Source organism: Rhea pennata, chromosome 19 (genome assembly GCF_028389875.1).
Source record: "Rhea pennata isolate bPtePen1 chromosome 19, bPtePen1.pri, whole genome shotgun sequence".
In the NCBI taxonomy this organism is placed as follows: domain Eukaryota; kingdom Metazoa; phylum Chordata; class Aves; order Rheiformes; family Rheidae; genus Rhea; species Rhea pennata.
In genome coordinates this window covers 13,741,074-13,750,972 of record NC_084681.1, presented here as the reverse complement: position 1 = coordinate 13,750,972, position 9,899 = coordinate 13,741,074, and the positions used below count along the sequence as shown (strand labels likewise).

Below are 9,899 nucleotides of genomic sequence, written 5' to 3'. Positions count from 1 at the left end.
ACACCTCTTGACTAACAGAGGAAGCTTTACTTCTTTAAAAATATTTATCTTGGAAAATTCATATTATTTTTTAACCATTTGTAAAAACCATGGGGCAGAATGGAGGATGCTACACAGATCTGGAGTACTACCTGGGCACAAGTCTGACACTGGAACTATCCCAGCTATCTTAGCAAAATTTAAGTTTTTATTCAGCACGTCAGTATCATCTAAAACAGGGAATACTAAACAAATTGAGGCTGCCATGTTGTTGGATGCATCTTTCCTACCTAAAATAAAACTTGCTTTTTCCTCACCCCTCTTTCTAAATAGACTGTTAAGATCATCAATGTTGAAGTCCAGAATTAGGCTATTCCATTTAGGGGTTGCCTATGCCTAGAAGTTAAGCAAAAGAGGATTAAAACAGAACATGTCAAAGCTGCTGGGTGATCCACATGTTCATTTTTCATTTATTATTTATGACTCTTTGGCAAGCGCAGGAGAAACAAATAACAAATTGACCAACCTGATATTTAAAGTTCTAGACAATTACTTTCAAACTTTGATTGCGAACGGTCTAATAGCAAGTCAGTAGTAAAGAATATAACAGAATGCCATTATCCTGCATTACCTTACTGCGTACACTAAACCACTTAAAATCAAGTTAGTAATATATTCAGTCACTTATATTATTTCAAAGAAAAAGAACACTGTGTTATAAGTTACAAATTTAGCTCCTCTACATTTCATATAATGTACCTGCAGCAGTGTCTGTGATAACTGGAAGTTTACATGCTTATCTCCACCTCATTGATGTGGAAGCAATAAATGACTTCAAAACAATTCATTACTAAACAGTTATTCCTAGATGAGCTGACAAAATTCAAGTCAGCACTGTCCACATCCAGGTACCAAGCTGAAGAAACAAAACAGAATTTGCTTTGGATGCTACAAAGGCCATATTTGTAATGGAGGGGGGTGTGGGAATTGGAACGCTAAGAGGTGCCTCAAGACAGATTCCTCCCACTGTAAACGCACACGTAGAGAAACGCCCAGCTCAAGATGACAAGGGATCTCCTGGAGAACGAACAGTATATTTTCCATACATTCAAAGGCCTCTGCTTTCTTCAGCTCATGATGACTATTAGCATTTAACCTCTGGTTCATCAGCATCACTAGCCTCTGTTTCGCTGCTCTGAGAGAGATCATGTTGGCTCTCTACTCTGTCCAGTTCCAGAAAACTAGTGATGAGTTTGGCAACTGCTTCCACATCACTGTGGAAAGGAACAAACAATGTAAGAATTAGTGGAGTTGTGGTACTGACAAGACAAGAACAGACACACTATATTCCTTGAGAATACACTTGTTTGAAGGGCTAGTCAAAACATGGCATGAATTATTGAAAGCACTGTACTTGTAAAGGTACGTCAAGCCAAGTAATTACCTCAATTTCAAAACAAGTTGGAATCCTTTTCTAACAGTCCCTGCTGCAAAGTTCTTCGTATGACCTGCTGCTTTTATCATCAGTACTTAGAAAAATAGTTAACTGATAATTATAGTGTTTGTAAAATAGAATGGAACCAACCCTCTCTGCCACTGCACAGCTGAGCCAGTGAAACTGGCTACAGCCCACGTGGTTCTGACAGCTCCAAATTCAAAGCAGTCAGAGCAGCAATTTCTGGGAACATCAGTGCAGAGAAATAAGCTCTGATCAGCTCTCCTGGCAGAAGATTCAACTGATGACAATCCCTCTCCCCTGCAGCTTGTCACTACTTTCTCTTCTGGAGCATATCCTCCCTTTTAGGGCTGCTTACATGAACACACCTCAGTCTGTTTCAGGGAAAACATCCTCAGTCATTTGGATATTCTATTAAATAGAATATCTTTGGCTAACTGCTCAGTTCAGCAAGAGCACCTTAGTTTGCAGCCTAATTGGTGTGGTAACTTTCAATAGAAAGGTGGCAACTACTGGCTTAAGGTAGTCACATCTTTCACCAGTGCATCTAGATCGAAAAAGAGACCTCAACCACTGTCCAGATATAATTAAAGCAAGGGGTGCTATTACTACTGGATTTTCAAATACTTCCTGCTCTACTGAGGTCTTCTCTCATTTAAGATCTAGCTTTGCTCAGATGCTCTGAAATCTTCCATTATGTCCAAGTAGCTGAGGTAGTGTCCAATGTTGGTACACCCAGAGTTCTCAGCATATTTTCATTTCATATTTTCACTTTTTTACTCAGTCTGCCTTTAGGAAAAGCTAGTTATTATATCTCTAATATGCAACTCAAAAAGTCAATAATATACATAGCAAAAATAAGAACCATTTTGACCGAATTGGACATAAAAATGCTGAATTAAAGGAATCTTAGATCTCTAAATATAATCAGTCTCCTGATGAAGATAGTGATATTCATAAGTGTCTGATTCAAATCATGAAAGGTTAAAAAAAATAAATGGAGTAACACAAGGAGTTATATCAGTAAGTACAGAAATGGAGCTAAGATGATTCTCCCAATAGTTAGCAATTACTGACTCATATGATTGATATTTCCTACCTTATATATTACAATAAAAAAAAAAGAAAAAAAGTCCACACAGCACCTTCTACAGCCCAGCACTGCACTCTGAGTCAGTGGGTGTGAAAATCCAGTGACAAATCGTAGCACAACCAGGTAACCCTTCCCAAAATAACGGACAGTCTCCTCTTCCACGTTCACATCTCGGATCTCATGCAGCAGAGCCACAACTGTAAATAGACAGGAAGAACAGAAGACACCATTAGCATTTCAGTAAATTCTCGGCACTGCTACTGCTAGTGACTGAACACCTATGCTCCACTTCCCTGAATAGCTTCAGAACTACTGCTCTGATCCCGTACAACAGGGGCAATCTTGCAATGGCAAACAACTGCTGATCAATTCTGGCACGACAAACAAGGAGGGAAAGTAGCACATACCAGCTGGTATAGTCTGCCCTAGCAAACAAGGTACACTACTTCACAGAAACTGGAGACCAATAGTTGGTCAACAGATGCTCTGATATGAAGCGTGACATTTTTCAATACTTGTTCAATCTAAATTTAACAGCTGTTTACCTACTTGTGCAGATAAATAGTTAGAATAGGTGAGAAATTTAAATCTATTTAGTCCCCACACACACTGTCATCAGTACTACAAGACAGACATCCTATGCAAGCAGACACTGTACATAATTTACCTGCTGCAAAGAATTACTAGATTAGAAGTCAAGCCCTGTATCCAAGTCTCAGTTTTTCACCAGTCTCACTCACAAAGCAGGCTAGCCAAGGAAATGTTACCATGAGTATTAGCATCCCTAAGGGATGACATGGACTACTATGGAAGACAAACAGCTTGTAAATCTGGTTATCTTGGATTAAAAAAAGAAAAAAGGAGAGAGAATAATAAATAAATAAAATTAACATGATGCATCCAGTACCCTAAACTGAAAAGGCATTCTAGTCTTGAGAGGCAGATGATGCCATCTGCTGCCTGGGAGTGAAACAGATGAAAATAGGTGTGACTGATTTGAGTGCAGAGCTCCAGAACAGCTTATCAAACGGGCATGTAAGCATTTCTTCTGTTTGCCTGACACACATGGCTTCTAGTATTTTTCTTTCTCACCTTGTTCATTGCCTCCTCTTGAGAGGGTCAGTATTTTTTTGTAAAGATTGAAAGTTTTTAGACAGATGGTTCCCTTGTTCTTATCAAATATAGCTTCCTGTAAGATTTAAGAAAATAAAATCAGGAGTTTCTTAAACACCATAAACTCTATACTTCAAAGGACAAAAGAAAATCAATAATACATGAAAATAATCTTCATAAAAATTAATCAACCATTTCAGTCAAAGACATTCCTCCCCTGTTATTGGACCATAAAAGTTAATCTTGCTGTTGTTGGCTTTAACACAGGCTTTACCATATCTCCTTTGTTATTTCCAGAAGCAAGTTAATTACATTCTTTATGCAATAAAAATTGCGTGGAATAAGATCTGAACACTAACCTTCCTGTAACTTTCACTTTTGGCATATGCTTTTGGCCTACAGCATAAGCATACAGCGAAACTAATTTCCAGTGATACCTTTTGTTAACACAGTGACAGTTACCATCCCCTCCAAGATTCCAGTATTGGAGTGTATGAGCCAGGCTTACACAAAATCTAAAATATCCCTTAGGAGAGTCAGTGAAAACAGGAAGTCTCATGTGTGGGTTGCTTATTTTAATAACGACGCAGGCCAATAAAGTGAGAAGCCTATATAGTGGGTTACTGTTCTCAGTCTAACTCCCAACAGATAAACATCCACCAGATTATAAACCAGCTTCACAAACACCACTCTTTTCCCAGTGGAAAGGGGCTGAATAGCCTGGAAGGGGGAGCTACCCTATGTGATGGTTCTTCTGCCATCAGCAGTAGCAGCAGCAAATGCGAGAAGCATGTTGTAGCAGCTGAACTCTGACAACTGTTTCTAAACTAGCACAACGTCATTTCCTGAGTTCAGCGTCTTACCTCCCACTGCTCCAGATTCTGTGCTGCCATAAAGAGACATCCAGCCATATAGAAGAGCTTCCATGCCAAGCTGTCTGAACAATGCAAACACACAAGTTTAGAGTTTGGGTTGTTCTTTTTCCTTCTTTGATATTCAAGAAGTTATTTTCAAAAGCTACACACTCCTTCTGAAGGCAACAAAAGGAAAAAAAATAGTTTCTCTGATGCAACATTTTTGCCTTTAATTGTAATGTAAGCTATTTTACTGTGCTTTTCCAGCTTTTAAAAAAAGGACATTTTTTTTATTTATTTTTCAGACTCCATCCACAGTGGGCTCTAAATCATGTACAATTATAAGCATGTGTATTACTGGCAAGGTTGAAATACCATTAAACATCTGTTTTTCTTCCCTAAAAGAAAAGGCATCTTAAAAGGCATCTGCAAAACATTCTCTCAGCCTGCCACCAACCACCACACATATGGGCTGCAGAGGACAAGGGTGAGGGGCAATGGAAAGCAAGTCATTGAAACAAAAATGTTTCTCCATAAAAGGAAGCATTCAATCCTCCAGACAAACAAACATTTGTATTTTACATCCTGGAAATGTTTACATAGAGCAGCCTATCTTAATGAATGGCACAGAAGACAGTAAAAAGCAATTTGCTTACTCAGGCTTCTAGTAAAGGCAGAGCAGAATAGTGCTCAGCACTGTTTGAGACAACTTTGCTGCAATGCCCTAAAAAACAACAAAAAATCATGTTGGCTGATACAGCTCATGTTTCAAGTAGCTTTCACTGGACTTTGCTCTTAAAATAAAAATATATTGATTAAGATGGTAGTATAACCTTACACAGTATTAAACTTTAAAATTTTAGGCACAACAGGATGCAGCAAGAGAACTGCAAGATGGCCTGCAAAACAGATTGCATCAAATGAGGGGGAAGGATAGTTGTCATTTAGTGCAAGCTGCTCAATTTTGGGAGAGGGGAGCAGTAGCAGCTATCTGCTCTTTAAAGGTATTTCTACGAGTAATTTTTTTAGCAGCTATCTGCTCTTTAAAGGTGTTTCTATGAGTAATTTTTGCCAGTGATGATTTAACACTTCCGAGAGAAATAGAGCAATTCCATCAAAGGCAAATTAATCAGTCACCATAATGAAATCTTTACATGTCTTCCCCAGAGAGCTGTGAGGACCAGCTAATCACATTTACATAAACACACTGAAAGTGCAAAATGCCACAGAGTGCTGAGTATCAGTACTAAAAATACTCTTGCAGATTGAAAGGGAAGCTGAATAAGGACTAGAGAATTAAAGCATGGGTAAGACAGGCAACATTTGTTACTAAATTCTAATATTCATGCCACAAAGTGTGGCAGGTATTTTCATAGAGGCTATGTAATGCCAGACAGAGGCTACATAGAGAAGTAAACATCACATGAAAAATATCCCAATAGGAAATAAGCAATTACTCAAAAAATGATAGGCCATTACCTGCACTATAATAAGCAGCAGCCAATCCTATGGAAGCTATTCCTAGAATCAAAGGGAGAAAATTAGGATACAAACAGGCAACTCAAGCCATCCCAAATTCCTTAATGAAACGCATATGAATATTCACAAGTTAAGTCCATTAGTTTTTAAAAAGAGATGGAACAAATTCGATTGCACATTAATCACACTGACTTCAGAGAAAACTGTCTGCGTCTTTCATATAAGAAGCTCTCATTCCACAGATAAAGAAACAGAGTACAAAGGTCAGAAATAGAAGGTAGTGACAGAACAAGGAACAGAATTTTACAGTAACTCCTCTCCCTTCAATAACCGTTACACCATACTTCCTCTCAAGCCTCACACACCTTCAAGCATGGTAACAAAGACTACCAAGATTATTCTCCCCTGAAAGTGCTCTGTGGAACCAAAAGGAGATTGCTGCAATAAAGCTGTGTCAGAAGCTGCCAACTGCTTTCTCACACTCAGGAGGAAGACGTGGAAGAGGGCCTCATGCCCCAGAGCAACCCTGCTACTGTAAAGAACCTGTCCCATCAATGAAAGCTTGATAAGGCTACGTCACTGAAAGCAATGAAAACACTGCTTCCAATGTTATTGCAGTGCCATCTAAGCCACTGGAAAGCAGGATATGCAATATTTCTCCTACCGGCTCTCTCAGGCTGGTCCTAATAAATATCACCCCAGTTCTTTTTTATGCATATGCACACCATTCAGAACATCCTGTCTGACTTCCTATTTCACATATCCTATTTCACAGCACTCTTAAAAGTTCATTGTCAGCCATGTGATAGATCTGTCTCCAGCACTGCTTCAGGGCAGTGGCTTTCAAGATTTTTCAGTTTCTGAAAGCCTAGAGGTTTTCCAATGCAAGTATGAATCTCTGGAAATTTCACGTATGCATACTGCTATATGGCATATACTTAACTATCTTTTCTTGGTCATCTTTCAAGAGTCCCAAAGAAACCCCAATTGGTGAGCCTCTGAGGTTCTACAAATCAGACTGAAAAATTATCAGTCCTCCAGCTGAAATTACCACACTGGGGAGGAGAGTTCAGACTCACTCGGGGGCTATGTTAAGAAAAAAATTCAAGTCATGATTATTTCCCTTCCTTACAGGAAACTGCCTGAAAGGCATATCTATCTCTTGTTAAAGGCTCTTTCAGGAACTTATTCTGGGGCCACTTCCCTTAAAACAAGCACTGAAATAAACTGAGGAATAATCATGGTCTTACCAAAAAAGAGAGACCAAGATCGGATGCCAGGTGACCTCTTCAGATGGAGGAGGAAACTTGTGCGGTTTTCAACCAACATGTACATCTTCAGAGGAAGCTCCCAACAGGCCAGACTCAATCTTGCTGGACAAAGAAAACAAATAAATAAAAGAGGAATAGGAATTTAAAATTATTGCTGACTACAGCTCTCTCCTTTCCTAGCGTTTGTCATGACTTCTTAACAAGTCTTAATCTAGGCTATAAAACTGTCCACTGTATGTCTTTTTCTCACAGGGAAAAAAAATGTATACTTAAGAAAAAGTACAAAGAAACCAGCCATGTGGAAATCTGCAAAACAAAACAACAGGAATCTAAACTCTCGAAGAAACTTCTCATTTTGGAAAGTAAGAGTCAATCTCTTCCTACCATAAGCAGCACCCTCTGGAAAGATTTCAGAAGCAAGTGTGGAAAACAAGAACCTGGAATAACATTAGGGCTGCACAAATTAGCAACTCTTAAAAAAAAAAAAAAAAAAAAAAAAAAAAAAAAAAAAAAAGCAAGAATAATGGAAGTTCTTTGACGTATCACTTATTCTGCTGATAGCAATGGTAGCCATAATGGACCAACCTGGCAGCTGAAGCAGGACTCTGAAGCCTTCTACAGTACAGACACCAGGTTCCTCTACACACAGTGAGGTACAAGTGTCAAGTGGAGCCATATATGGCACTCTCATTTTTCAAGCCAGCTCCAGAATAAAAACAAGATTTTCCAGCAACAAGTATACATGATGCTCCCCAGCAAGAGCATGTCCTTCAACCAAGACAGAAAGTAACTGATCAAAAAATCTGATTAAAGATTAAAAAGGGCACTAGCTGAAAACATGCAGCATTTCTAGCAAGTATTTACAGCATAAAACTGTCTGAATTTTTGCATGATTGTGGGCTCCAGTACAAAAACCAATTCCATCCTGCTAATATCAGCACAAGCATAAAAAGTGATTTGTAGTAAAGGCATAGCAGTCAGCATATGAGGACCCAGCCGATCTTTTCAAAATTAATTATCACCAGAAAAATGACAGGTTGCTTACTGCTTTCTTCTCTTTCAACAAATCAGTAAAGATATTTGTCATTATTAATGAATTGGTACTTAATAATGATAATAATAATAATAATAAAAACATTCACCCCCCCAAGCCACAAATGTAATTTAACCATTAAGTAGACAACTTCTCTGCCTGCAGAATCATTAAGCGGAAGCTCAGCATTAAGTAGGTACCATCCACCTAAATTACAGGCTTCCAAAAGAATGTCAACGTTCAACAGGGATTAAATAGCCAAAAAAAAAAAAAAAACACTTAGAGCAGGTCCAGGCGCAGCCTGGTTCCAGCAGAGCAAAAGCATGCAGTTTTCAGTCCTTTACTCATCTTGCTGTTCTTAGGTACTACACAACACTTCCACAACTCTGCCCAGACTAGCTAGTTTAGATACAAAACTCCAGGGGATTTTTTTTTTCATTTAATAGAACAGATTTAGCCTAAAGTTTTAATTTAAACCAAGATTACATACAACTTTGATTTCAGTATCTTTTAGAAGCACAACCAAGAGATTACAAAACAGAACGAGGGAAAGCCCCTTACACACAAGACACATGCTGTCCCCTCCGGATGTCAAGAAACAAATGTTGATTTTCAAATGACCGGTGCGAGATGCTCTCAATACACCCAGGAGGAGGCTTTGTACACCCAGACAATAACAGCCTAGAAAGCATCAACAAGGCAGCTAATGCATCAAGGTTGCTGTAGAAACCTGGCCTTCTCTCAGAAAGGACATGCTCTACTTAAAATGTACAATGTAATTTATTTTTGTACAAGTTTAACCCATTAATGTGAAGTTTAACGTCTTTCCCTCCACAGCATTCATTTGGTGAAGTTTGGTAGCATAAATGCCAATGTCAGCTTAGTTTTGCAAGTCAATGGCATTCCTCCCCCCCCCAGTTACACGCAAGACCAGTGTCTCGAGAATAAAAAAAGCACGGAAGTAGCTTTGTAAAGTTATGCATACTAAATTAAGCTTGCCTTTAGAAACGTGAACACAAAAGTTGCACTAGGACGATCTTAAGGTTATAAGGGAAGATACATTTTTGCTTTACAAGCAGCATTAGCACCCCGATTTGTTGGGTTTGGCATAAAAGGGATCTTCAGAGCCAAAATAAATGCTTATGTGCTTCCTCCAAACTGCCGGACGACAGCAAGCTGACAAAAGCTGTCTCATGAAGACATCCCAAAGGCTTCAGAGCAAACACGCCCCAAGCGGGCCCCCACATCGCGCTGCGCCTTCATTACCCCTCGCCCCAGATGTGCCCCCTCCGGCTCAGAGAGGCCCGTGGGGTGGCTGCTACACCACCGCAGGGCACCGGACACCCTATCCGGAAAGGGAGAGCCCGCGGAGAAAAGCCGCGCGCGCGGCGGGACGGGGCAGGCCGGACCAGCCCCGCCGCAGCCGCTCCCCCGCCAGAGCCCCGCGAAAGGCGCCGCGGCCGCCCTGCCTCGGCCCCTGCCCCGCCGCGACCGCACTACCTGCCCGCCGCGCGGCGGCACCCGCGCGGGAAGCGCTTTGAATGGGAGGCTCTGGCTCGGCCACTTCCTGGGGCCCCGCCGCCCCGAACCATAGAGCAGCACCAAACAGGCTGCCAGCGCG

The 9,899-nt window shown here is 40.3% G+C and overlaps 1 protein-coding gene across 4 annotated transcripts; it reads right to left on the bottom strand.

Moving 5' to 3' along the window:
* Nucleotides 1-422: 422 nt before the first annotated feature.
* On the bottom strand, nt 423-9,885 carry LOC134148889 (cytochrome b-245 chaperone 1). Of its 4 annotated transcripts, XM_062591494.1 has the most exons (8): nt 9,779-9,814; nt 8,840-8,959; nt 7,225-7,347; nt 5,975-6,016; nt 4,505-4,578; nt 3,621-3,717; nt 2,581-2,725; nt 423-1,253 (listed from the first exon to the last, which is right to left on the bottom strand). In XM_062591494.1, the coding sequence occupies exons 2-8, from the start codon at nt 8,850-8,852 to the stop codon at nt 1,124-1,126; spliced, it is 624 nt and encodes a 207-aa protein (XP_062447478.1). In that variant the 5' UTR covers nt 8,853-8,959; nt 9,779-9,814; the 3' UTR covers nt 423-1,123. The 4 variants fall into 4 exon arrangements, with proteins under 4 accessions (XP_062447478.1, XP_062447477.1, XP_062447480.1 ...); XM_062591493.1 differs by lacking the exon at nt 8,840-8,959 and having other exon boundaries at nt 7,225-7,343; nt 9,779-9,880; XM_062591496.1 differs by lacking the exon at nt 8,840-8,959 and having other exon boundaries at nt 9,779-9,854.
* Nucleotides 9,886-9,899: the final 14 nt, after the last annotated feature.

What these genes read in the sequence shown, in the direction of transcription:
- LOC134148889 (XM_062591493.1), bottom strand. Translation starts at nt 9,870, where the DNA reads ATGGTTCGGGGCGGCGGGGCCCCAGGAAGTGGCCGAGCCAGAGCCTCC. An exon ending in TGCCGCCGCGCGGCGGGCAG is followed by an intron (nt 7,344 to 9,778) that starts GTAGTGCGGTCG and finishes TTGTCCAGCAAG; the next exon opens with ATTGAGTCTGGCCTGTTGGG. An exon ending in AAGAGGAGGCAATGAACAAG is followed by an intron (nt 2,726 to 3,620) that starts GTGAGAAAGAAA and finishes GTCTATTTACAG; the next exon opens with TTGTGGCTCTGCTGCATGAG.